This window comes from Nyctereutes procyonoides, unplaced genomic scaffold (assembly GCF_905146905.1).
Source record: "Nyctereutes procyonoides isolate TBG_1078 unplaced genomic scaffold, NYPRO_anot_genome, whole genome shotgun sequence".
Taxonomy (NCBI): Eukaryota; Metazoa; Chordata; class Mammalia; order Carnivora; family Canidae; genus Nyctereutes; species Nyctereutes procyonoides.
In genome coordinates this window covers 990615-1017744 of record NW_026575041.1, presented here as the reverse complement: position 1 = coordinate 1017744, position 27130 = coordinate 990615, and the positions used below count along the sequence as shown (strand labels likewise).

The 27130-nt window shown below is 48.8% G+C and overlaps 3 protein-coding genes across 8 annotated transcripts in view; 1 reads left to right on the top strand and 2 right to left on the bottom strand.

The window, feature by feature from the left end:
• Nucleotides 1-1575: 1575 nt before the first annotated feature.
• Nucleotides 1576-9708, top strand: ART1 (ADP-ribosyltransferase 1). Of its 2 annotated transcripts, none has more exons than XM_055320707.1 (5): nt 1576-1668; nt 5551-5668; nt 5947-6727; nt 7734-7775; nt 9312-9707. In XM_055320707.1, exons 2-5 carry the CDS (start codon nt 5606-5608, stop codon nt 9389-9391), a joined length of 966 nt encoding a protein of 321 aa, XP_055176682.1. In that variant the 5' UTR covers nt 1576-1668; nt 5551-5605; the 3' UTR covers nt 9392-9707. The 2 variants fall into 2 exon arrangements, with proteins under 2 accessions (XP_055176682.1, XP_055176683.1); XM_055320708.1 differs by having other exon boundaries at nt 1603-1668; nt 5531-5668; nt 9312-9708.
• A 601-nt stretch (nt 9709-10309) lies between these two features.
• CHRNA10 (cholinergic receptor nicotinic alpha 10 subunit) lies at nt 10310-14936 on the bottom strand. Its single transcript, XM_055320513.1, has 5 exons — nt 14855-14936; nt 13783-13928; nt 13192-13346; nt 11926-12458; nt 10310-11277 (listed from the first exon to the last, which is right to left on the bottom strand). The coding sequence occupies exons 1-5, from the start codon at nt 14934-14936 to the stop codon at nt 10820-10822; spliced, it is 1374 nt and encodes a 457-aa protein (XP_055176488.1). The 3' UTR covers nt 10310-10819.
• The window catches only part of NUP98 (nucleoporin 98 and 96 precursor), a 129416-nt gene continuing 117166 nt past the window's right edge, over nt 14881-27130 (bottom strand). For 4 of the 5 annotated variants that reach the window (XM_055320508.1, XM_055320509.1, XM_055320510.1 and 1 more), the window contains exons 32-33: nt 26322-26433; nt 24846-26197 (exon numbers count right to left, since the gene is read on the bottom strand). In XM_055320508.1, coding sequence (XP_055176483.1) covers nt 25980-26197; nt 26322-26433 — 330 coding nt within the window. In that variant the 3' untranslated portion in view covers nt 24846-25979. Of the gene's footprint in view, nt 15040-24845; nt 26198-26321; nt 26434-27130 lie in introns of those variants that run through there. The other variant, XM_055320512.1, reaches the window with a different exon arrangement.

Sequence of the window (27130 nt, the reverse complement as noted above, 5' to 3'; positions counted from 1 at the left end):
GACCTCTCGGCAGAACCCGCTTTGGCTCGGAGCGAGACCAGGCTTAGAGGAGGGACTTGTGCCGCTCGGCCTCTCCCTCCAGCGGCCCCGACCTGGCCCTGCCCCAGCTCTCAGACCACTAGGCCCGGGAGGCCCACGAGGGTCCCCCCCACCAAGAACTCTCCGCTGGGGCACTCGCCGATTTGCATGAAATTTGCATAAGGCCCACGCATGGGGCACGTGTGGTCCAGCATCTGGGCGGCACCCACCCGCCCCCTTCCCTTCAGTAGGGCTGGACCAGATGCAGAGCCGGCTCACATCCTCAGGGGCCAGCCCCGCTCCCTCCCCAGACCCTCTCTCTGGATCTCTTAGACCCAGGTGACCCCATGTTTATAAACACTAGCCTTTCCCCTCCCCTGCTGCGGGCCTGTCTATAAATAACCTGGCTCTGAGTTTTGGATGCTAATCAGAGGTAATGGGAGAAGGGGCCAGCTGAGAAATCAGTAAGCAGCTCTGGGGACAGCTTTCTGGCAGCCTGAGCCTGAGGGTTATTCCCAAAATGGTCAGGGATTTGGGGGTCCCAAAAAGAGATGCTTCTTGCTGCTTGCTGGGGCTGAGGTGGGCGTAGAAGGCTAGACTTTCCTCAGGGCCTCCATCCTGATCTGGCTCATTCGTTTAGCCCCATCTGCACCACCCCATTCCCGCAGGTTGCCAGTCAAATGAAGAATTTCCTTCTTCTAGAATCCTTTCTCCAAAAATCCTTCCTATATACCAAAAAAGACAAACTGTGTGTCTGGGCTTGGAGAAGTGCAGCGAGGGAGGTGGGAAAAGTGTCTTCCCAAAAAACCAGAGCGCTTGTCAGGCAGACACACAGCTTCTAGACAAGTACTCTTGTCCCCTTCCAGTGAGATGGACCATCCCGAAGTTCACGTAGATTAGAAACATCAGTTTCTCTACTGTTCCCCATTACTGTGAAAAACCAAATCTTGCCTATTTATCCTGACTGCCTGGCTCCATGGAGGACCCTGAGCACTCACAGTTGCTGGAACAGAAGATACTGTCTGGGACAGCTAGGCCTGCTGAAACAAGTCCCTGGTAGCAGATCTACCAGGAACAGGGTTTGTCCTCTCCCCACATGGAAGTGCTTCTCCCAACCGAAATGTGGAAATCCAAGAAAGGCCCCAGGAGATGGCGTCACATTTAGTCATTGAGCAGGGGCCCTGAGCGAGGCAGAAAGTCCTCCAAGATCACATAGCAAATCAGTGCTAGCCAGACCCAGCCTCCTTAATCTGGAAATTTCTCCTTGCACGTTAGGAGAGTCTCCATGTTCACATAAGACAAACACAAAGTGCAAAGATACTGAGGACAGGGCTGCTGCACAAAGGACCAGACCCAGTGGGGAGGCAGTTGTTCTAGCCTGGATCCTCGATGTCTCAGCCCACCTTCTCTTTGGCTTCAGGGCTTCCCTTTTTTATGGGAGGTACACGGGCCCAGGGCAGACTGGGCAGAGGCTAGCGTTCCCCAGCCTTCAGGAGACATCCAGAAATAGATGGGGGAGTGTCACATTACTGAGCAGCTGTGTGGATACAAGGGGTAAGAGAACTGACAGTATAAAGGAGAAACCTGACTTCCCCCTCCCCTGGTGGTCATCACTGGAAACCAACACCAGCTTCCCTGGAGAAAGCCTAGGTAAGGGGCACACCACCCTCCTCCTGGGTACAGGGCAGGGAAAGACTTTTTTAAAGGGGAATTTTGGGGTATTTTTTTAAGAAAGATTTTATTTATTCATTTGAGAAAGAGAGAGAGCCTGAGCAGAGGGAGGGGTAGAGGGAGAAGCAGACTCCCTGCTGAGCAGGGAGCCTGACACCCCAGGATCATGACCTGAGCTGAAGGCCACCCAGGCACCTGAAATCTGGAGTATTGGTGGAATTCTAGGATTCGATAGGAACAGTTTCAGGGAAACTTTTATCTTAGTCTGTTCAGGCTACTATAAACCACCACAGACTGAATAACTTATAAACAACAGACATTTATTTATCATAGTTCTGGAGGCTGAAAGTCTGAGGTTGGGGTGCCAGCATGGTTGGGTGAAGGCCCTCTTTCTGGCTCATAGCCAACACCTTTTCACAATGTCCTCACGTGGGGGCAGGGGCTAGGGAATTTTGTGGGGTCTCTTTTATAAGAACAGTAATCTCATTCACGAGGGCTCTGCCCTCATGAACTAATTATGTCCTAAAGGCCCCACCTTCTGAAGCCATCAGAGCAGGCATTAGGATTTCAACATATGAATTTTGGGTGGACACCAACATACAGACCATAGCATCTTTGATGGAGATATTTAGGATATCTGGAAGGTTTGGGGGCATTGGGAAATTTGGGGGTTCCTGAGAAGGGATTTGGACTCAAAACCCCAGAAGGGAATGTTCAGTGAGGGTCTGGATGAGGAGAAACTGACAGGTGTTCCGACAGGATGAGGAAAAAAACAGAGGGCAGGTAGGATAGAAGTGGCTGCCCAGTGCCTCCATCTCCTCACCTCCCCGTAATGTCCTCATCGCTCGGGTCCCACCCTACTCCCCCTCAACGCTGCTCACCAAAGTCATCCATCGACTTGCTCTGCAGTGGCCTACACTGTCAGCTGTACCCAGAAAGCCTCTCAGACTCTCAGCAAACATTCCAGGAGGCCTCATTTGTGCCTGGCTGGGGCTCAGCTCTGTGTTTTTTGGGGGCTATCTTTTGTTCAAAGTGACCCATTCTGTGTCCCAGCCCTGAAGGAACTCACAAGCCAGGACAGGAGATAGACACAGAAGGGCAACACAGTATGATGAGGACAGTGACAGAGGAAAGCACTGGGTGATGTAAGACCACAGAGAAGTTGGATGGCTCCCTGGAGAAGGTGACCCCTGAGCTAGGTCTTGAAAAGTGGGTAGTAGGATGAGGGCATCTGCAGCAGATGGCAATGCGTGCAGAGCCACAGGGAAGGAAGCAGTGATGCCTCACCTGGAGCTTTGTTCTGTCTTGAAGAAGCCAAGCGTGGGGCAGGGGGGAGGGCACAGGGCTGCAAAGATCATGGAGGGCTAGGTCACAGAGCACCTCCAATGCCAACTTGAGGAGGCTCTGTCCTGAGGCCACGAAGGAAAGTTGTGTTTTGTTGTGTTTTTTTTTTCCCCTTTCTAGATGTGTTCTCATCTCTTCCCTCATATATATATTTTTAAAAATTGAAAAAAAAGAAAAGAACCAGAGGGGATTATGGAGCAGGGACACTTAGCCTGAGTACGACTGGGGGCAGAGACACAAGCACCTGAAACTCCTATAACACGGTGTGAGAGTGCATATATCCATTTTCTGAGGAGAGGCTTCAGCTTTCATCAGATTTCCGAAGATAAAGAACCGCTGTTTTACCATTTGTGAAAGGAAATTGGAAATACCTGTGATTCTGCTTATATGTGCATAGGGTATCTTTCGAAGGATACACAGAAAATGGGAATGTTAGTTGCCTCTGGGGAGACAGGGGACGGACATAGAGAGAGAAAGGTGTTTCACTGCATGCCTTTCGGACTATTTAAATTTTGAACAATGAAAATGTATTTACCTGTAGAAAATTAAAACTCTAAAATGGTAAAAATTAAAGTTAAGATTGATCTTATTAGTGAGCAGAGATGTGAATTAAAAAATAGATACCATCTGTGCCCACCAGGTAAGTGAAAGTTAAAAACAGACCATGATAGCCAGCACTGGCAAAGATGTAGAGGAAAGGGCCCTCTCATTCACTGTTGTGGAAGGGCAAACCAGTGTCCCTGGGTGGCAGTTTGGCAGTGCCAAATAAACAGTAATTATAGCCTTTAAACATCATATAACTTCTGGATATCTTTCCTAAAAAATATGCACACAAATAGACAAAGATTTCTATACCAGGATGTTCAGTGAAGTATTCTGTTTAATATCAAAAATGTCAAAAAATGGGCACGTGGGTGGCTCAGTGATTGAGCATCTGCCTTTGGCTCAGGTCATGATCCCAGGGTCTGGGGATCGAGTCCCATATCAGGCTCCCAGCAGGAAGCCTGCTTCTCCCTCTGCCTAGGTCTCTGCCTCTGTGTGTGTGTGTGTTTCATGAATAAATAAAATCTTTTTTTTATGTAAAAAAATTAGGAAAAAATCTGTGTCGATCAATAAGAAAATGGTTGAACAAGTTATGCTTTAACTATATTATGAAATTCCATGCTGTCAATATAATGAATAAGGTAGATGTGTACGTATGATATGGAAAGAAGTCCTTGATAAATTGTTTCTTGGAAAAAAAAAAGGTTCTAGGACACGGATGTGAAGGCATGTTCTTTTTGAAAAAAAAAATGACAATAAAAACCAAAACCAGCCTGTGTACAGGAAACTATGGGAGCATGCATATTTACATATTAAATTATTTGCACGTGCACCTAAAATGGTCCTACAGGATACTATTATTATGGTAATAGCAGCACAAGTATGAGAGAGGGAGGGCTCGGAGGGAGAAAGAAGACAGGGACTTGGACTCTATGATTCATTTTTTTTTCACTATGAGCATATGCATTACTTGGTAATAAAAGAAACAGAAAAAAAGAAGAAGCAGTGCTGATTTAAAAGCCATCTGTTCCAATCCTGACCCAAAGCTGGGACTCCGCCTTCTTGGAGCATCCTCCCCTATCTCCCAGGCCCTCTCCCTCACCACCTGGGAGTCTACACTATCACTGTCCTGGACGCAGTTGAGGGCTTAGGAGAGGAGGGCTCAGTTCTCAGCAGGACTGCGGGAGGAGAGGATGGCTGGATCCCGTCCCTGGAGAACTGCCATGGCCCCACCAGCTGGCCAGTCCTGGATCTGATCCAGCCTCACATCCCCCATTGGGTGAAGCCCAAACCTCTCACCATGGCAGTCAAGACTTTTCAAGACTGGCCCCAGTCTTTCCAACATTCCCACACTGCAAGCTCTGCCATGCTGGACACAAGGTCTTTCACTTTTTACATCCAATACATTTGCTCCTCTTATTTCTGCTGTTCTAGGTAGGCTCTTTCCCACCCCAAATCCCACTCCTCTCCCAATCTCCACTGATCGAAGCCTTATTTTCCTATTCATCCTGAAAGATCCTATTCAGATAACACCACCTCCAGGAAGTCTCCCAAGATCCTTCTGGCCAGAAAGTTTCTCTCTCGAGCATTTCTTTTTCTTTTTTTCTTTTTTTCTTTTTTTCTTTTTCTTTCTTTCTTTCTTTCTTTCTTTCTTTCTTTCTTTCTTTCTCTTTTCTTTTTTAAAGATTATTTGTGAGAGAGAGAAAGAGAGAGAGAGAGAGCATGAGCGGGGAGGAGGCAGGGGGACAGGGAGAAGAAGCAGACTCCCTGCTGAGCAGGGAGCCTGATGCAGGGCTCAATCCCAGGACTCTGGGATCATGACCTGAGCCGAAAGCAGACGTACGGCCGACTGAGCCACCCAGGTGCCGTGAGCCTTCATTTTTATGCTGTGACTCTGTGCCAGGCACTGGGAGTGGCACAGACCAGGTGTCATTTAATGTTTTAAATTGTACAGGTAACATTCCCATTTTCTAGATGAAGAAACTGAGACCCACAGAGAGACAGTGACTTGTCCAGGGCTACCTCCAACATGCAGACTCCTCCCCTGATGTCTCTGCTGCTTGTGTCTGTGGGCCTCATGGAAGCACTTCAGGTATGGTCACCCTCCACCGTGCCCACGCCAGCAGGGAGCTGCTTTGTTGGCTTCTTCTGAACGCTGGGAGGAGGAGCCGTGGGAGTAGAGGGTGACTGTCTCCACTGCCGCTCGCCCAGCAGAGGGGCCAGCCCCAGACCCACCAGTGGTCCCAATCCCCTCCCCCTCCAGGTGTGTCTGGGACCCTCGGGGTCCTCACCTAGTTGGACAAATTTGATGACAGGCTCCCACTCTCCCGAGGCTCAATCTCTCAGTCCTGACTGCCCCGTCTCCCTCAGGCCCAGGGCCACCCCATCACCCGTCGAGACCTGTTCTCTCAGGAAATGCCCCTGGACATGGCCCCGGCCTCCTTCGATGACCAGTACGCTGGCTGCGCGGCAGCCATGACGGCTGCTCTCCCCGACCTCAACCAAACGGAGTTCCAGGCCAACAAGGTGTACGCCGACAGCTGGGCGCTGGCAAGCAGCCAGTGGCAGGACCGCCAGGCCTGGGGGCCGGAGTGGGGCCCGAGGCCCACCCGGCTGCCCGCACGGCCCCCGGGCTTCCGCGACGAGCACGGGGTGGCCCTCCTGGCCTACACAGCCAACAGCCCCCTGCACAAGGAGTTCAACGCGGCCGTGCGAGAGGCGGGCCGCTCCAGAGCCTACTACCTCAACCACTTCTCCTTCAAGACGCTCCATTTCCTGCTGACGGAGGCCCTACAGCTGCTGGGCAGGGGCCAGCGTTCACCCCGGTGCCACCAGGTGTTCCGAGGGGTGCATGGCCTGCGCTTCCGGCCAGCCGGACCCGGGGCCACCGTAAGGCTGGGGGGGTTTGCATCTGCATCCCTGCAGAACGTCGCAGCCCAGCAGTTTGGGGAGGATACCTTCTTCGGCATCTGGACTTGCCTTGGGGCACCTATCAAGGGCTATTCCTTCTTCCCCGGGGAGGAGGAGGTGCTGATCCCCCCCTTCGAGACCTTCCAGGTGATCAATGCCAGTAGACCAGCCCAGGGCCCCACCCGCATCTACCTCCGGGCCCTGGGCAAGCGCAGCACGTACAACTGTGAATACATTAAAGGTGAGCGTGGAGTGTGCCCCACGCAGAAGACAGGCTTCCCCGCATTTCCAGCAGGTCCATATACAAATTCGACAAACAGATGAACAGTGAGGGGGACCCAATCCTATCCTCTGCCCCTCTACCCTTTGCATCTAAGGGGAGACAATCTTCTGAGGTAGCAGGACCCTTGTCCTTGGCGGTCCCTAAGGCAGGGCTGGCCACTTACCTGCTGGGAGGCTGAAGAGGGTTTCCTGACTGAAGCAGGTGGCCATTTGAGGGCCTAACAGAATTGGTCAGGCTTTTCTCCCAGCTGGAAGCTAGAAGGCAACTAATTTATGGTCACAGCACTGACATCCAGACCATTGTTGCCAAGTACGAGTAAGAGCCCCAAACTCAGTTTCCAAGAGGAGCATGTGTATCTGGCTGAATGGAAATTCTGTGCTGCCGTGTATACTGACTGGGGGTGCCAGGGGGGTGGGAAGACAGCAGTTGGGTGCTGTGCCCCAAAGTTCCACTTCAGGCAGTCACAGGCTTCAGATACTCTTCCTGTCTATCCCCCAGGACCGGCCAGAGGTGGAATCCTGAAGACAGGCCCAGGTTCTTAATCTCTGAAAGGGCTGTGGCCCGCTGGTCCTGGCTGAGTGATTCCCAGGGGTTCGTGAGGTCCATTTTGCACAATTAGAGGCAGGTTGTTGGCTGGAACTGTGGACTGCATCTAAAATGGGAAATGGTCCAGTGTGGCTTCCATTCCCACTTGGACAGCATCATGAGTGCAAAGTACATCAACTAGTGCCTCCTTGGCTGTGACAAGGCATGGGAGAGGGAGAGGGCTGGCTCCCTTCTAGCTCTGCAGCTCATGGGTCAAGTCAAATGCAGGTAAGGGAGGTCCTACCCTAAGGAAGCAGAGTTAGGGGAAAATGTACCAGCTTGTCCTAGAGTAAGCTGGGGATGGACCACAGGGTTCTGGGGCTCCTTCCTGTCCTGAGAGCTACTGACCCTTTGATTCTTTTCTGTTTCTTCCCTACAGACAAACAGTGTAAGTCTAGGCCCTGCCGTCTGGATAACTCAGGTAAGAGCTGCAAGTCTATGTGGGGCTCAGCTGAAGGATAAGTAGGCTGCCCTTGGGTTGGACTCCTCTCCTGGATGCATGTTCCCCTTGAAAGGAAAACAACCCCCTTTTCATCAAAACAAGTAAATCCTCTGAAGCAGAACCCCTATAGGACATATGTGTGTGTATGGGGCAGTGGTCATGCAAGCTGACACACCTGCCTGCCAGTCTGGGGCTGCCCCCACCCTCACAGGAGGCCACTGATCAGGCCCCAGAGAGATCCAGGGTATCCTGGGGGGACAGAGGGAAGGGTCACTCCCACAGTCCTCCCTGGGTCTTTTTCAGCTGCAGAACCCACTGTCTCTATTACTGCCCTCAGGGCTCCTTAGACCACCTTCCAAGGTCAAGCTCAGGTCTTGGGTGCTGGAGACCTGCGCTCTCATCCAGACTCTACCAACACTCTCTGTGACCAAGTCAATCCCTCTCTGGCCTCAGTTTTCCTATCTGTATAATAAGCATATTAGACTAGATGACCCCCAGGTGCCTTTTCAGCTGTGACTCTTTTCTTTCCTTGAATATCCTCCTTATCTGGGCCTTTCTGGGCCACACTTCTCCAGGTGGGGACAGGTTTTTCCAGGGGAACCAACTGGAATAGGGCCATTCTCAGGGAATAATGGCTTTCTCCACTCCTCCCCCTTAGGCCCCTCCTCCTTGCCCCAGGGCTCTGTGAACAGTGGGCAGGCAGGCGCCCTGGCCTTCACTTAGTTCCCACCATTCTCCATGACATAGTACCACTCAGAGTTCCAGGCACATGATGCCATGAATCCTCACCATGATCCAGGAGTGTGGGTACTGTCATCGCCCCTATTCTACAGATGAGGGAACTAAGACCCAGAGAGGTAAAGCAACCACCTCACACACACAGCTAGTAAGGGGTAGGGTCCAAACAGCCAAATTCTGAACCACCACACTACCTGGTCACCACCACTCCCCAGACACCATCTTGTTTTATCCTCATTGTACAATAAACTATTGGAAGGGGGAAGAACAGGGAGTATTATCCTCATTATACAGGAAAGGGAGACCCAGAGACAGAAGTGACTTGCCTAAGGTGACAGAATTAGTCAGTGGCAGAGCCAGTGTCAGAATCCAGATCTCCAGCCTCCAACCAGCCTGAGTTCTGGTAATGTAATTTCAAGCACTGGACAAGTTTAGGATCCACCCCTACCCCTGGACAACCAGCAATCAGGGGTTGGGCAGAGGGGCAACGATGAGCACCACTAGAGCCCACTCACATCTCCTCATTGTTCACCCCATCCTGCAATGCCTCCTTTGTGTCAGCGGAGGCAGGGGCACAGGCCCTCCTAGTAATCTCTGGAAGGCGAACAGGGGGCTCTTTCATCTGCCTGCCCTCCTCCCTGAATTCTTGCTCCTCATCTCTGGCTCCCATTGTTTGTCAGTGTTTCCAGCTCACTCTGCTCATTACTCTTCATCCTGTTCCTTTGTGTACCGGATTTTAGCCCGAAACCTCTCTCTCTGGCTCTGTTTTTCCTGCAGCCATGGATCAAGGCCCCCCTTCTGCAGTCTGGTCCCTCCTACTGCCGCTCTGGTTTCTTGCCGGGGGAACCTTTCCATAGAGACCAGCCTCCCATGATCCATCCAACACTGAACAGCTCTGCCTTCCCAACACGCTGCCTTGATCGTGGAACATGGCGATGTCAGCCTCTTGTGTGCTTTAAGGACAGCCAGGATCCATGGTAACTCCCTCTGCAGGGAACACTGGGACTTCCTCTGGCAGCTGCCAGGTTTGCTAATGAAGAAATAAAGGACTTCGGGGACTGAGCCTTACCCAAAGCTCTGAGAGTGAGACACTGAATAGAGGCAGGGGTCTCTAGGGCAGGCAACAACTCACTTGGAGACTGAAGATTAAACTAGTTTGGGGAGGGCCTGGGGAGGAAAGCCCTTGGCCATGGTATTTGCTGGTGTTACTCAAATGCCTCACACGTGCCCCTGCAAAGTTCCTGTTCAGTCTTCTAGGAAGCCCGCTCTGACCTCTCCCTCCTGGCTGGGCAAGGGGCCCTGCCTCTTTGCTCCCATAGGTCTCGGGGAGGGGGGTTCTCTACACCAGGTGCCCATGTCAGCCTTCCATGTCAGACTGGGAGCTCTTGAGGGCAGGAAATGGGTCTAAAGCACAGAGGCAGCGCCAGAAAACATGTGAAAGTCAGAAAGGAACAAATACTCTGTGAACGGCTCATCTCTGCACGCCCCCACTGAGGACACTTTGAAGCTCTCTGAATGTCAGTGTGTGGGAATGACGTGGACTGGCTCCAGCTCCACAGGGTAGAGAGCACGACTGACAGCAAAGAGAGCATCAGGTCCTCAGCCAGGGTCTCAGCTGATTTCTTGTCAGCAAAGACATAATCCCTGCCCTGTTCTATGCATCCTAAGGTTCCTGTCTCTAGAGAGGAAGGAAGCTGGATCCCCAACTCCCACTACCACAGACCCCAAGGGTAAAACAGGACATTAAAGAGGTGCTAGGCACACACTTTCTTTATTATGAATTGGGGCTTTGGGGCCAAATCCTGTGTGGCCTCCTGCTCTGGAAACTAGAGAATGAATCCTGGATCTCCTTCCCTGAGTCCCTAGGGAGGGATGTTGGGCAAGCTCAAGTCCCTAACACAAGAGCCGCCGAGGAAGGAAGAGAAGACAAGGAAACATGGTAGTTCTGTTTCTCATATAACCTGCATTCTCGCCACCAAAAGCTCTAACACGCAGCATCAAAATTCAATTCTGTCCCTCCAGGACTGCGTTCTGATCATGACCCTTCTTAGAGTTCCTCTTCTGGAGGAATTAGGGGAGTGGTGAGCTCTGGATTTCCCTTAGAGTTTAGGGTACACAGACAAGCGGTCCCTGTAGTTTGTGAGGTCAGCCTCGCTGATCCTGAAGAGAGGGTGTCCCAGGCTCTTAAGCACAGTGGGGAGAGACCGGGTGGCCCGTCAGAGAGCCAACAACCACCGGGCTTCTCCATCCCTCTCTGGAGGTGCCGTGCACCAGACCCCGGGGATTCACAGGGCCTGCACTAGCACCAGGAGGCTCATGACCAGGGCCATGGAGAAGAAGATGCCCAGGAAGAAGCGATCCATCACACGGGCCAGCCGCTTCCAGTCCTCATGGCGACGCTGCGCAGCCCGGTGGCTGTGGAAGGCGTTAGCAATGGTAGCTACGTGGTGCAGCAGGGCTTCCTGACGGCACAGACACCGGGGCTCACGGCAAGGAACTGCTGGAGGGCGAGCCCCTCCGTCAGGAGGCCGGGGACTGGGGGGTGATTCCGGTGGTCTAGCCTGCCCACAGGGCTCCCCTCGTTCCCGCACGCACAAGCCCCGTGCCAGGCGTCCAAGCAGGAGGGTCCGGGCCCAGGCTGGCACTGGTCGGGCACTGGGACCACAGTAATGCAGGTTCATGATAAGGATGGTGAGTGCCGTGGAGAATGTGACCATGGTCATGGTGGCCATGTAGTACTTCCCTGCAAGAGAGAGAGTGAGCTGGGGCCCAGAGCGAGAACTGAGCTCGCCCAGGGCCTCAACACAGGGAGGCACCAGCTCCCCCACCAGGAGGCTCTCGAGGCCCTCCGGGTCCCAGTCCCAGTGGAGGAGGCGGCAGGTAAGGGCTAAGGTCTCCTCGTTCCTAGTTCTTGCGAGTGGGTTCTCAGAAGCTCCCTGCTCCCTACTGGTTCTCCCCACCGCCGGACGCTGCACCCTCACCCCCAATCCGTGAAAGTCACGGTCTCAAATAGCACAAGCACCACCTGGGGCAAGTTAGCGATCCTTTTGGCACAACTGGGATAACAGAACCTATCTCACAGGTTGGTGGTGATGCCTCACTGCATTAGTACAAAAAAAAAAAAAAAAAAAACCAAGTGTCTAGGAGAGTGCCTGGCACACTGCCAGAACCCGGCGCATTCGGCCTGCGGACCACGGTGGGGTGGGGTGTCCTTCCTGGAAGGGGCCTTCTCGTCCCGCGCTCCCCTTCCTGCACGGACTTGGGGCTGCTCTGCTGGGGGTGGGGCGCCTGTGCCGCTCGCCGCCGCGCCCGGGGGAGACCCCCCACGGGCGTGCGCAGCCCCAGGGGGCGGGGGCGGGGGGCGGGCGCCGCGCCGGCTCGGTGGGCTCACCGATGAGCGGCACGCTCTCCGCCGGCGGCATGCTCTCGGCCAGCAGCAGCTGGAAGACGGTGAGCGCCAGCAGCACCGTGACGCCCAGCGACACCTTCTCGCCCGAGTCTGCGGGCAGGTGGAAGGCGAGCGGCGCGAGCAGCGAGATGAGCACGCAGGGCAGCAGCAGGTTGCACACGTAGGCGGCGGCGCGGCGGCGCAGCAGCAGCGTGAAGGTCACGTCGGGGTAGGGCTCGGAGCAGCAGCCGTAGGTGAGCACGCGCCGCCGCGCCGGCATGCCCAGCACGCGCCACTCCACGTTCTCCACGAAGTCGGCCAGGCCGGCGGCGGCGCCGCGCGGCCGCACGTCCAGCTGGTGCCCCCCGTGCGTCCAGGAGCCGAACGTCAGGCCGCAGCGCTGCGCGTCGAACGGGAAGGCGGACACGTCCACGCGGCACGAGCTGCGCGTGATGGCCGGCGCGTCCCAGCGCACGGCGCCGTCGTGCCGCACGACCACGTTGGTGCTGGCGGAGGCCGGCGGCTGCGCGTCCGCCCTGCGGGCAGAGGGGGCGGGGCTGCGCGGGCGGGGGCGGGGCTGCGCGGGCGGGGGCGGGGCTGCGCGGGCGGGGGCGGGGCTGCGCGGGCGGGGGCGGGGGCGGGGCACCCTGCGGGCCGCTCCCGCCCCTCCGCTCCCGCCCCCCCGCTCCCGCCCCTCCGTGCCGCGCCGCGAGCTGAGCCACATCTAGGCCCGGGCCGGGCAGTGGGAAAACACCTGTCCCGGTCGGCCCCCCGCTGCAGTGTCACCCGTGGATCTCCTCGAGCCCCCCCCCCCCCCCCACCACCACCACCGGGGAAACGTCTGGGAACCACACAACTGGTTTCGGAGGCGTAAAGGAGTGCTCCAGGGGTTAGGCCCTGGAGGAAGTCAGTCCCTAGGCAGGTCCTCAGGGAGACCTGGGAGACTTGGAGCGGCCCCGAAGGCTGGAACATGCCGTCTAAAGGCACTTGTGCCCCAGAACCCTTTCTGTACTAGATACAGAACTGGCCCCGGACCACACAGTGCGTCCCCAGGAGACACTCAGCCTGGGTTGGCTGGGGACAGACTAAAGTGGGGGTGTCATGGAGGGGCTCTGAACTGCCGGCAGCTCCCAAGGGTCCTGGGGGGAAAGCTTCCAGGGCAGCATAGCAACCAGGTTAGGTTGGGGAGTTGGGGAATCGCTGCATACCCAGAGCCAAGGGCACCTGAAGGGCGGGGTAGGAGAGGGGAGGGGCCCAGGCAGGCAGTACTTGTTATAGAGTACGATGTCTGGTCGCCACACGAGACTGCTGGGGATGCGGATAGCATCCAGGCCACCATAGGCATCAGGGTCCCATCGTAGGTAGGCATCTGTCCACTCCTGTCGGATCCACAGGTACAGGGTCAGCACCTGGTTCCGCTCATCCTAGTGGGAGGCAGGGAGTGGGCACAGATGTGGGCACGTATATGCACACGCTTCCCTGTGTGTACGCACTCACCTACAGAGCTCTGGACAGCAGCCATAAACCCAGCTGGCTCACAGTCCAGTTCCTACCCAGGCCTGACCTTGCTATGTGGCCTTGGCAGATTCTTTTCTTCTTTAGGCTTCCGTTTCCTTAGTAGTTACATGGGCTATAATCCCTGCTAGGCAGCAATGCAAGTGTGCCAAGTGTTGGGCACACTGTGGGCACCCGCCCAGCAGTTAGTATCCAACAGTTAGTAGCTCTTATTATTGTTGGTAATATTAACATTCACAGAAAATAATTGTTTGGAGAATAATCCCAGTCTCTCACTACCCCCCAACCCCATTCCAAGACACTGCCGCAGGCATGGTCCACACTTGTACTACCACCACCACACACCATGTCGATGATCTGGGACAATGTCACCTCCAGGGTCACGTTCAGAGCCTGGTCTGTGTCCGCCACAGGTCTCAGAGCACTTGTGTAGTTGGCGAAGAGGTCACGGAACAGCTTGTGAGCCAGCCTGCCCTCGGCTCCCAAGCACCCTGAAGGACCAGGAAGAAGCGTTGTCCATCTGAGGCCCTTGTCCAGGGGCATCTCCTCACACCCTCCACTCCCACAAGGCTGGCGTCCCGTCACCTGCTTCTGATGCTATAGGCCATTCCCTTCTGAAAACACTGCTTTCCCTAGGCTTTTGTGCCCACACTTTCAGCCCCTGACTCAAGTACTGTTCCCCAGAATCCTGGGTGTTGGGCTTTTTTTTTTTTTTCAGCCCAGATTTTTCTTCTGAGCTCGAGACCCATACAGTTCACTCCTGAATGTCCTACTCTGTAGGTCCAAAATATGAACTCATTTCCTCCCCTCCTGTTCTGAAACCTGTTCCTTGTTCTGTGTTCCCCATCTCAGCAAACAGCAGCCACTCCGGGTGACCTCAGCCAGAAATCTGTGGATTATCCTTCCTATCTGCTGCCTCCCCCTGCAATCCAGCCAGTGCCCAAGTCCTGCCAGCCATGCTGCTGGGCATCTTTTGAACCTTTAGTCGCCCCTGAAGCTTGAGTGGATCCCAGCAGCAGCCTCCCCACTGCTCCTGCTGCCAGTTCGGTCTCTCTAACCATCCTCCACGTTTCTGAGATGAGGGTTTTAGACACTCAAGTCTGAGCAGGCCAGTAGCTGCTTAACACTATTCAATGGCCCCCCATTGCCTGCTGGATAAAGTCCAAACTCTGCTTGGCATTCAATGTCCTTCGTGATCTGCTCCCCACCCCGCCCCTGGCTTTTCCATCACTGCTCCCACCCCAGCCAGGCAGGTCTCCTGTCATCCTCTTCAACACCTCCGTCCTCCCTGCCACCCAGATAGAGCGCTTATTCCCAGCACAGTAGTGAAGAGAAATGGGATGTGGAGAGAGATCTGGGGAGGAAGGGAACAGCAGCAGTGCCCAGAGAGGCAGGGCTGGTTTGCTGCACTTCACACCTGGAAGTGGTGAGAACAGAAACAGAAGGCCCAGGCTGGAGACAGAGAAGCCGAGGCTGAGGCGGTGGCTCCTGGGCCCCATGGCTCTGCCACAGCAAGAGGTAGGGCGGGTCTCTGGGGGTGAGCCTCCTGGTCAGATGGAGGGCAGCATCAGGCCCTGCTGGCAAGGATGATGTGGATGATACCTGGAAGTCAGAAGGAAGTCTGAGGTCTCTGCCGGGGAGTCCGGCCGGCGGCCCTTCCAGTTCTCCGACCCTCCTGTTTGTACCTGCCCTTGGATTTTAGTGCTTGCATTGGGGCATCTGCTCTTTCTCCTCCACTGGTTGACCCTTGCCTCTTCAGGCCTCTTCCCCGTGCTTGACTTCCCCCCCCCCCCACCCCCTTTACCTTGTCTCAACTCAGCCTGTCTCCATTTCCTTGTGTCTTTTCCTCTGGAACTCTTTTTTTGCTTTCTACCTTTTTGACTTTGGTCTTCCTCCAATACTCTCTTCCTTTCTCCTTCCTTCTTCTACTTTAGCCTCCTAACTTCCTTTCTCTATTCCCCATACCTGGACTCCGGATGAGCCTGGCACATTCTCAGCACAACAGGGGCAGGGACTCAGAGGGCTCCGGGCTGCAGGCCCCTCTCATCTGCCCTTTTCCTTAGCTTAATTACAGGGTTGGGACACTTGTGCCCATGGGAACAGAGCAACTGAAATTGACACCTCAGGTCACTGGGACCTGAATTATTCAAATTGTAACACAGCACCCAGACTCAGCTCAAGCCCAGGCTGGGGTGTTGGAAGACACAGAGGTACTGGGGTCAGGAGCTGCAAAAGACTGGGCTTAAGGGTGTGAGGGGCCAGACCTGTGTATGGTGTTGTCCTCCTACCTCTGCCACCATTGTTGAATTCTTGAGGCTTTTTTTTATTGTTTTTAAATTCACTTGATTAACATACAGTGTATTATTAGTTTCAGAGATAGAATTCAGTGATTAATCAGTTGCAAATAACAACACCCAGTGCTCATTACATCACATCACATGCCCTTCTGAATTGCCCATCACCCAGTTAACCTATCCCCCCACCCACCCTGATGCTCCCTTTAGACAGTCAGCTCTGCCTCAAGTGAGAGATGGAGCACATCTGTTCAGGCTAGGCACTTGGTGCCAAACACGCTCTCCCTGGTGGGAAGGGGGCTGAGCCTCAGGCTGCTCTGCGTGGTCCCACAAAGCAGGAAATGGAGCTCACAATCCTTACGTCCAACTGCCTACAGCCATCCCCATCTGAGCCTGTGTTCTCCCCAAGCCTAAACACTGACATTGGGTAGCAGGGAAAATATAGGCTTTACAGTCACTCTCAGCTCTGTCGTATGAGCTGTCTAATCTGGGCAAGATACCGAGACTCTCTGGGTTTATGTTTTCATACGGGATAATGGGATTAACAGTCCTCACTTCAGAAGTTATGAGGATTGAATGAGACAAGGCAAGTACTTCACATATTGCTTGATGCACAGCAGTCAACCAAAAGTAGATATATCATAATCCCAGTGGATTAGTTAGACCATTCTACCTTCAGGAACGCACACTTAGATTCACAAGTCCCCGGCCCCCAGCAACCACCATTCCACTTTCTATCTCCATGATTTTGACTTACTCATGTATGAGCAATCACGTCTTTTTTTTTTTTTTTTTAAGATTTTATTTAAAGAGCATGAGCGAGAGAGAGCACAAGTGCGGGGGAGGGTCAGAGGCAGAGAGGCAAGCAGATCCCCCACTGAGCGGGGAGCCCAAAGTGGGGTTCGATACCAGGACCCTGGGATGATGACCTGAGCCCAAGGCAGATAGTTAACCAACTGAGCCACTTAGGCACCCCTAAATCACACATTTGTCGTTTTGAAATCAGCTGATTTCACTTCACAGAATATCCTCAAAATTCATCCATTTTGTTACATATGTTGGAATGTCTTTAAGCCTGTATATATTTTATTGTATGGATATACTACATTTTGCTTATCCATTCATTCCTAGAGGAATACTTTGGTTGCGTCCACATTTTAGCTAGTGTGAATAATACTGCTGTGTATGGAAGTAGAAATATTTCCTCAAGACTCAGCTTTCGGTTCTTTTGGATTATACACCCAGAAATGAAATTGCTAGGTCATATGGTGATTCTATTTTTTATTTTTTGAGGAATCGTCATACTTTCTACAGTGGCTATAAAAATTCCCACCAACAGGATACAAAAGTTCCCGCTTCTCTACATCCTCACCAACAGTGGTTTTGTTGTTGTTTTTAATACTAGCTATCTTAATGGGTGTAAGGTGGTATCTCACTGTAGTTTTGATTTGCATTTCCCTAATAATTAGTAGTTGAGCATTGTTTCATGTTTATTGGCCATTTGTATATCTTCGTTGGAGAAATGTCTATTCTAGTCCTTTGTCTATTTTTTTTTTAATTGGGTTGTGTTGTTGCATTTTAGTTCTCTTTATATTCTGGATATTAATTCCTTTTGAGGTATATAATTTGCAAATATTCTGTCCCATTTTCTACTCAGTTGATGTATCCTTTTGGTGAACAAAATTTTAATATTTTATGAATCCCATTTTGTCTATATATTCTTTTTGTCTGCACTTTAAAGTCAGATCCAGTAAATCATTGCCAAATCCAATGCTGTGAAGCTTTTGCCCTATCTTCTAAGAGATTTAGTTTTGGTTCTTACATTTAAGTCTTTGACCCATCTGTAGTTAATTGTGTATGGTGTTTATTTTTTATTTTTTTTAAGATTTTATTTATTTATTCATGAGAGACACAGAGAGAGGCAGAAACATAGGCAGAGGGAGAAGCAGGCTCCCTGTGGGGAGCCTGACATGAGACTTGATCCCAGGACACTGGGATCACAACCCTCCTCAAAGGCAGACACTCAACCACTGAGCCACCCAGGTGCCCCGTATATGGTGTTTAGATAAAGGTCCAACTTCATTTCTCTGTATGTGTATATCCAGTTTTCCCAGCACCATTTTTTTTAAATAAAGATTTTATTTATTTGAGGAAGAATCAGAGAATGCACAGAGGGAGAAGGGGTCATGACCTGAGCCAAAGGCAGGCGCTTAACAGAGCCATCCAGTCACCCCTCCCAGAACCATTTGTTAAGATTGTCCTTTCTCCCAGTGAATAGTGTTGGCAGCCTTGTCAAAAATCATTTGACCATATATGTGAGAAATTATTCCTGGGCTCCCTAGCCTATTTATCTTTGTGCCGTACCACACTGTTTTGATTACAATAGCTTTGTAGTGAGTTTTGAAATTAGGAAATATGAGTCCTCCAACTTTGTTCTTTTTCAAGATTGTATTTGGTTATTCAGATTCCCTTGAGATTCCATATGAATTTTAGGGTGGGGGATCCCTGGGTGGCGCAGTGGTTTGGCGCCGGTCTTTGGCCCAGGGTGCGATCCTGGAGACCCGGGATCGAATCCCACGTCAGGCTCCTGGTGCATGGAGCCTGCTTCTCCCTCTGCCTGTGTCTCTGCCTCTCTCTCTCTCTCTCTGTGACTGTCATAAAAAAAAAAAATTTGAATTTTAGGGTGGATTTTTCTATTTCTGCAAAAAACAAAAACAAAAAAACCACTGAGATTTTGAGAGGGAGTGTGGGTATCTTTCCATTTATGTCTTAATTTCTTTAAGCACTGTTTTTAGTTTTCAGTGTATGTCTTTTGTCTCCTTGGTTATGTTCATTCCTAATGATTTTATTCTTTTTGATGGTATTAAAAATGGAATTGTTTCTGTAATTTTCTTTTGGATTGTTCATTGTTAGTGTATAGAATGCAATTGATTTTTGCATGTTGACTTTATACTGCTACTCTGAATTCATCTGTTAGTTCTAACAGTGTTGCTGAACTGTGTCATTGTTGCTGTCATTGGTTTAGTAATATTTAGGGTTTTCTACATATAAGATTATATCATCTACATATTTTACTTCTTCCTTTCCAATTTGGAGGTCTTTTGTCTTTCTTCCCTAATTGGTCTGGCTAGAACTTACAGCATAATGTTGAAAAGAAGGGGTGAAAGCAGATGTCCTTGCTTTCTTACTTGATCTTAGAGGAAAAGCTTTCACTCTTTCACCATGGAGTACAATGTTTATTGTGGGTTTTTCAGATATGGCTTTTATTTTTAAAGATATGCTTTTTTTTTTTAAAGACTTTACTTATTTATGAGAGACACAGAGAGAGAGGCAGAGACACAGGCAGAGGGAGAAGCAGGCTCCATGCAGGGAGCCCAATGTGGGACTCGATCCTGGGACTCCAGGATCATGCTCTGAGCCGAAAGCAGGTGCTTAAACACTCAGCCACCCAGGCATCCCAAGATTTACTTTAGAGAGAGAGAATTCTCAAGCAGATTTCTACTGAATGCAGAGCTCAAGACAGGACTTAATCCAAGGACCCTGGGATCATGACCTGAGCTGAAACCAAGAGTTGGGCACCTAATGGACTGAGCTACCCAAGCACCCCCATATATGGCTTTTATTATGTTGAGGTAGCTTCCTATTACTAGTTTGTTGAGTGTCTTTATCATGAAAGAGTATTGAATTCTGTCAAATGTTTTTTCTGTATCAAGTGAAAAGGTCATAAGCTTTTCTCCCCATTCTGTTAATGTGGTGTATTACATCATTATTTTCATATGTTGAACCATCCTTGCATTTCAGAAATAAATTCCACTTGGTCCTGGTGTGTACCCCTTCTGATATGCTGAATTCAATTTGCTGGTATTCTGTTGAGGATTTATGCATCAATGTTCATAAAAGATATTTGTCTGAAGTTTTCTTGTAGTGTCTTCGTTTAGCTTTGGTATAAGGGTACTTGTATACATTAAATGGGTAATTATAGTAGGGGTGTCTGGATGGTTCTGTAGGTAGAGCATAAAACTCTTGATCTTGGGTTTGTAAATTTGACCTTCACACTGGGTGTAGAAATTACTTAAAATAAAATCTTTAGGTAATTGTATGGTAATGTGGATTAGATCTCAATAAAGCTGTTACCAAAAATATCATACTCCATGAGTGAGAATTAGCTGAAACAAGAAAACAATCACAGAAACAAGAAAGATCACAGATACTGGACATATTAAATAATAGTAATTTGACTATTTTGTGTATTGCTCAAAGAACTGTAAGATATATTAATTCATAATTCTCACAATATCCTATAAAGGGAGAAGCAGGCTCTAGGCAGGGAGCCTGATGTGGGACTCGATCTCAGGACTCCGGGATCACACCTTGAGCCGAAGGCACATGTTTAACTGCTGAGCCACCCAGGTGTCCCAAGCATGCAACTTTTTTTTTTTTTTTAAGATTTTATTTATTTATTCATGAAAGACACACAGAGAGAGGCAGAGACATAGGCATAGGGAGAGGCAGGCTCCATGCAGGGAGCCCGATGTGGGACTTGATCCTTTGGACTCCAGGATCATACCTTGGGCTGAAGGCAGGCACTAAACTGCTGAGCCACCCAGGCATCCCTCAAGCATGCAACTCTTGATCTCCGAGTCCTAAGTTTTAGTCTCATGTTAAGGGCAGAGGTTACTTAAAAAAAAAAAAAAAAAAAAAAAAAAAAAAAGTGCTTCAAAACAGCAAGGATGGAGTGCACATATAGAATAGACCAAAGAGTTAAAGAAGCTTCAATTTACAAAACACATTTGGGATTCATCTAATATGGCACACGATTCAAATTCTTGGGGCATCTGGGTGACTCAGTTGGTTAAACATCTGCCTTCTGCTAATGATCATTATCCCAGGGTCCTGGGATCAAGCCCCACATTGACCTCCCTGGTGAGAGCCTGCTTCTCCTTCTCCTTCTGCCACTCCCCCTCTCAAATAAATAAAATCTTAAAAAAAAAACAAAAAAAAAAACCCAACTTCTTTCTGATTCCAGCAGGTTGGGGAGGACAGGGTGGTGGGGATGTCCCTCAGGACCAGCCAAGAGAGTCCTTGGCTTCACACAGGATGAAAATCAATTGTGAACCAGCAGGAGGTGAAAGTAGTTTACCAAAGATATATATATCTATGGAGAGAGAGAGAGTATCCGGGAGACTTAAAAAGGAAAAGAACATATCTCTGTTCAGGGACTTGTGGTTTTATTGAGGATGGTGGTCTAGTTTATGTGTCCTCTCAGGCATCCAGGAATTCGTTAGAAGATGAAGGCCCAGGTGTTATTCCTTGGAGCCAGGGGTTCTTGGCTCTGACATGTTTAGCTCCAAAGGTCTGGAATGCATATATGATAGCTTTTATAGGTCATCTTCACCTGGTCCTTCCTTAGATGTTATTTATTCTAGAGAATCATGAACTCTTTGTCCCTCACAAGGAGGACACAGTCTATTTGCATTACAAGGCATGGGTAAAGTGGGGTCCTAGCAAGACTAGAAACCAGAATAGCAGCAAAGGAAAAAAAAAACAACCACCAGCTCTTTCTCTCCTCTTTGGTTTCCCTGTCTCATTTACATAGTATAATCTTTGACTAAAGACTAATGTGTTAATTGGTGTTTACCTGAAAAAAAAAAAAGGTAAAATGTTTCTCATAATCTTATTTTCTGTGACTTGGGGTGAAAATGTTATATTGTTATATATATTAAAAAAAAAATCCAGAAGTTGGTGGGTGAGTTTTAAGAAGCCATGGCGGGGGGGGGGGGGGGGGGGGGGCAGGGAACAAAGTAAAAAAATTAACTGCACAATAGCAGTATGATTTAAGCCTCTATTTTGAAAAGAACAAATTACCACATATAAAAAGGTAAGGGATATACAATAATGAAATAATGACCCTTTGCCATGATTATCATCAGACAGAAGGTTGATGGGAAGTTATATAAAGGGCGACTAAGGCTGACAACACCTCAATCAATGTTAACAACACTAAAAGTGGAACAACCTAAACATGTGTCTTCTGAAGTGGTAACACACCACCATCCATTACCAGGGAGTAGGGGGCAGCTGAGAGAAGGAAACAATCTAATCAAGCCTCTAGATCTAACCAGCAGTATATAGGAAGTAAGGGGGAGTATATAGGAAGGACCAGTATTAAGGATGTAGAGGCACAACCAGCCGAACCTAGAAGGTCCTGGTCCTCAATCCTAAAGGACAAATGACCTAGTTACTTTATTTTTATTTATTTATTTATTTATTTTTTGACCTAATTACTTTAACAAATAAAGGGCATTTAAAAAAGGGGAGGGGGGAGTGCACTGGTAATAGACCGACACTTGAGACTTACCAACCAAATGCAAAGTGTGGACTCTGTTTAGATCCTAATTCAAACAATTCAACCATGAGGTGCCTAGATGGCTCAGTTGATTGAATAAGTCTTGATTTCAGCTCAGGCTGTGATCTCAGGGTCGTATGTTTGAGCCCTGCATTGGGCTCCTCACTCAGCAGGGAGTCTGCTTGAGATTTTTTTCTCCCTTTCTCCTTCCTCACCATGTTTATGCATGTTCTCTCAAAAATAAATCTCCCAACAATTCAACCATAAAAATGTAGTTTGAGACAACTGGGGAAATTTGAAAATGCAGAGGGTATTAGCTGCTATCTTGGGATTACTGTTAATTTTGTTTTAATTATGTTTTACCTGTTGGTGGGGCACCTGGGTTGGTAACCCACCCAGGTGGGTGACTGGGTCGGTAAGCATCTGACTCTTGATTTCATTTCAACTAGGTCATGATCTCACGGTTATTTGATTGAACCCTGCATCAGGCTCTGAACTGGGCATGGAGCCTGCTTAAGATTCTCTCCTTCCGGGATCCCTGGGTGGCGCAGCGGTTTAGCGCCTGCCTTTGGCCCAGGGCATGATCCTGGAGACCCAGGATCAAATCCCACGTCGGGCTCCTGGTGTATGGAGCCTGCTTCTCCCTCTGCCTATGTCTCTGCCTCTCTCTCTGTGTGTGACTATCATAAATAAAATTTAAAAAAAAAAAAAGATTCTCTCCTTCCCTTTCGCTCTGCCCTTCCCCCCACTCATGAGCTCCCTCTCTAAAAAAAAAAAAAAAATAAAATAAAACAGAACAAAAATTACCTGTTAGAAATGCTTAAGTATTGATGAAATGATGATCTGCTTTAGAAATACCATTGTGGGGTGGGTAAAATAACAGTGGAGGTAGAGATGAAGTAAGATTGGAGGAATTTCACAAATGTTGAATGTGGATTCATTACATCATTTTACTTTTGCATAGATGAAAATCTCTACAGTAAAAGGTTAAAAAAAAAAGCCCTCAAGAAAACATAAGGAATGAATGTTTAAAGCAGAAATCAATACATTACAATATAGAACTCTGGTAAAAATTGGTCAATAAGTCAAAGACTGGTTCTTTGAAAAACAAAAAATTTGGAGTAATTTTCTGTTAATACAAAGTAGCACCTGAGTCAAAGAGTAAAACATCTGAAAAAAGCAGCTACTCTGCAGGCCTTGGTTTAGCTAATTCAAAATTTAATATCCAGACCTTTCCGGACTTTGATTTTGGCATCATTCCAGCACTTTGACAAGGAATACATTTACTTTGGATGTTCTATGAGGTTGTAGATTTTACAAGTCTGTTGAGTTTTGAGAAAACAGATTCCTGTTTTTATATTTTTGAGAAACTTAAAATTTTATTTCAATGAAATTTTGTAATGTAGAAGAGGAGCTTGTCATCTTATCAACTTTTTTAAATTATTTAAGATTTTACTTATTTATTCATGAGAGACAGAGAGAGACACACACACACACACACACAAACACACACACACAGGCAGAGGGAGAAGCAGGCTCCATGCAGGGAGCCTGATGTGGGACTCAATCCCAGGACTCCAGGATCATGCCCTGGGCCAAACGCAGGCACTAAACCGCTGAGCCACCCAGGGATCCCCTTATCATTAACTTTGAACTATAAATCTGTCTGTGATGTAACACAGCTACGATAAACATTTGACTTAGAGCCTTTAAAGAATATATATGAAATACTTGTCACAAGAGGGAATACTGCCCATATTCACAATTCTTAATACGTCTAAAAAGGCTAACCATTTCTATAGCACACTCACTTTTCACAAAACAACTTCTCATGAGGAAACCACAACAGGAATTCTTTGCTATAAGCCCAGTAATGCTCTGTGACTCAGGTTCATAGTTAGTAATGGCGGGAGATTCCCAGGAGTTATCCTTAATCTTTGGAGGTCTAAATTAAAGCCCCAGATCCACTCTGCTTTATCTCCAAATTCCTCCAAGGCCCAGTGTCTTAGACCTAAGCCTATCTGGAATTTGCTCACACCTTCAGTTTAACAGGAAAAAAAAAAAAAAATCCAAATAGTACTCCTCAGATTTATTTGCTCCTTCTGGAAAACAGCTGTGTTTAGCAGCAACATCCAAGATCATCATCCCCCTTACACAATGGAAAATGAAATTAAAAGAGTGAAGTGTGGGGTGCCTGGGTGGCTCAGTGGTTGAGCTTCTTTCTGCCTCTGGCTCAAGTCATGAACCTGGATTCCTGGGATTGAGTCCTGCATCAGGCTCCCCACAGGGAGCCTGCCTCTCCTGTCTGTGTCTCTGCCTCTCTCTGATTCTCATGAATAAATATATAAAATCTTAAATAAAAATAAAAAATAAAAGAGTGAAGGTTAAACCCAAGGTTTAAAAACAAAACCCCCCAGAGCAGAAAAGCCAGGCTTTGAATCTTAAGTTTATTCCACTGGGCAATGAGACTCTTCCCCATCCCCTACTGGGAAGCCAAGCACAGAAATATATGCTTTTAAGTATATTTATATCAATATAAGAAGTCAGTGTTAATTAATAATCTCATCCCTAAATTTGCCCTAATAAATTTAGCCTTTGATTGTTCTTTCTTTAACCCATGGCCCATCTCCTGTTAGACTGAGGCCACTGTAAATAAAGATCTTTGGAGTTAAGAAGGCTCAAGAAACACAAAGGGAAAGCCAATAGCAGGAATGCTATAAACATTTTATTTATTTTTTTAAGAAAGTAGCTTCAGAAAAAGAGGAAAATAATCTAGATCATTTATTTATATATATATATACTTTTTAATAAAAACCTTTACATAATCTTCATGCATAAAGACCCAGAGGTGGCCATGTTGTCTGTGACAGCTCTCATACCAGCTGTCGCAGGCCTTTATCTGGGACTCCCCATAGTTGGCAGCAGTGTGGCAAAGGCCCTCCACTTGCCCTTAAAAGCCTGGCTCCTTGCCTGCCTCAGTAATGGATTTACTTCTGGGACTGTAGACAATGGGTAGGAAATGCTTTGCGTCAGAATAAGAAGGACAGGGAGGGGAAAAAAAAAAAGAAAAAAGAAAAAAAAAAAGGACAGGGAGGGCTACCCAACATGCTGTTTTATCCAAACTCTTCAGGCAAATCCAGACAGGAAGCCTAGCAAGAGGACTGAAAACCAGGGATCAAACTGAATTCTGGAGCCTCTGAGAGACATGGGGTCTATGACCAAGAGTTCCTGCACATGATAGTAGGAAAAGTTTGGTGTTCATGGGACATTCAAGAAAGGAACAAAGAAGACTTGAAGATTCATCCCTCTGTGGCAGGCACTCACTTCCACCCTAAAATGAGTCAGAAAGACCCTGTTCTGTTTCCTAACTTAGTCCCACCCTCTTTTGACTCTAAAACAGTGTTAATTCTCAGTCTACTTAAGAGACAAATTCTTCTTTCTTCTGTGGATAGTTTATCTGTTAAGGAAGGACAATCCTTGATTAACACATTTGTCCTAGTATAAAAGGGTTGAGGTAGGACTAGGGTAGCAGGTTGGCATGGAGGGTCACAAGATCCAGAACAGCTGAAGGTGGAAAAGGATTCCCTGGTTCTCTGGGGGGAATTTTGCCAAAGGTATTTTATTGACCATTTTTTTAAAACGGGGGAGAAAAAAGAATGATCTTAAGGAAAGTAAAAAGAGACTTGGCTCCTTTTTTTTGGGTTCTAAAAGCCCTTATGCTTTGTTAAGTATTAAGAAAAGCCCTGAATAAATGGAGGATGCTGCTTGGGGCAGCAGGAAAAGAGGATGGATTCCACAGCCACTCAAGAGAATGGCAAACAGTGCCCATTAACTCAATGCAGGGGATTTCAGTGTGGTGAGTGTGAATGAGCATGTGAGTGTGGTGGGAGGAACTTGGGAGTTCACTGGCTCCCAACAGTCAATTCTCGCAGGTAGGACTGTGTGAGGCCACGTAGTTCCTCCAAGGCATAGTCCTCAGGCATGGGGAGCTGGCCAATGTGGGGAGCCAAGAGGCCCAAAGGGACTCGCTGAGGGTCTGGTGTTGAGTCAGAAGTTGTATCAGGGGCACGCTGAAGGCTCCATACCACCCGTAGCAGGTTGGCTGCTCGTTTGGCCATGTCTAGAGAGAAAAAATGAAGTGGGCACCATGGATGAGGGGTGGTAAGGGTGGGCATCGGGGTATAGGTATAATACTTAAGACTGGAAGCAAGCAGGCAGGAAGCAGGGAGAGGCTGGAGGATTACCTGACTGGGCCAGGAGATCCTTTGCATTGTAACACTGCATCTGCTGTATGCGATTGCACAGGGAGATCACTTTGGCATGTAACTGTTCCAGCTCATAAACTGAGCAATCCACCTACAAAGAAGCAGAGAAACCAATTAGGTCAAGAAGACTTCCCATTACCCCAATTCTGTCCATGGACTATGTGAAGCTCTGAAGCGACAGAAAAAACCCACAGAGCTGGCTTGCAGTGTCATGTCACCACTATCTACCATCCTAACCACAGTGGACAAAACCCAACCTCAGCAATAATCCACAAGAGGAAAGTAACATAGTAACAAAGCTCTGAATTGGGCAAGTCTTGAGATGAGCATTAACGAACCACATGACACCTAAAATCTAGATAAATCTGGGCTCAGAGGGACACATGGGTGGCTCAGTGGTTGAACGTCTGCCTTTGGCTCGGGTCATGATCCCGGGGTCCTAGGATCAAGTCCCACATCAGACGTCCTGCAGGGAGCCTGCTTCTCCCTCTGCCTAGGTCTCTGCCTCTCTCTGTGTGTCTCTCATGAATAAATAAATTCTTAAAAAAAAAAAATCTGGGCTCAGAGAGATTGTATGAGTTCTTAAGAGTGCATAGTAAGAAGTAGAGTCCAAACTAGCATTTAATTTAGGTATCCTAACTCCAAGTTCACAACTCTTTCTAAAATACTGCGGGGCCCTATGTCCTCTCCCTATGTGCTGCAATCCACTCCTATGGCTCTAATTGTTATTTGAAATTAATTTATTAGAGAGAGAGTGAGCAAGCAGGAGGAGCAGCAGAGAAAGAGAG

Coding starts and splice junctions, on each gene's coding strand:
- ART1 (XM_055320708.1), top strand. CDS start 5,606: ATGCAGACTCCTCCCCTGATGTCTCTGCTGCTTGTGTCTGTGGGCCTC. Junction 5,669..5,946: donor GCCTCATGGAAGCACTTCAG/GTATGGTCACCC, acceptor CGTCTCCCTCAG/GCCCAGGGCCACCCCATCAC. Junction 7,776..9,311: donor CTGCCGTCTGGATAACTCAG/GTAAGAGCTGCA, acceptor TTTTTCCTGCAG/CCATGGATCAAGGCCCCCCT.
- CHRNA10 (XM_055320513.1), bottom strand. CDS start 14,936: ATGGGGCCCAGGAGCCACCGCCTCAGCCTCGGCTTCTCTGTCTCCAGC. Junction 13,347..13,782: donor TGTCCCAGATCATCGACATG/GTGTGTGGTGGT, acceptor GCCTCCCACTAG/GATGAGCGGAACCAGGTGCT. Junction 12,459..13,191: donor GACATCGTACTCTATAACAA/GTACTGCCTGCC, acceptor CTCTGCCCGCAG/GGCGGACGCGCAGCCGCCGG.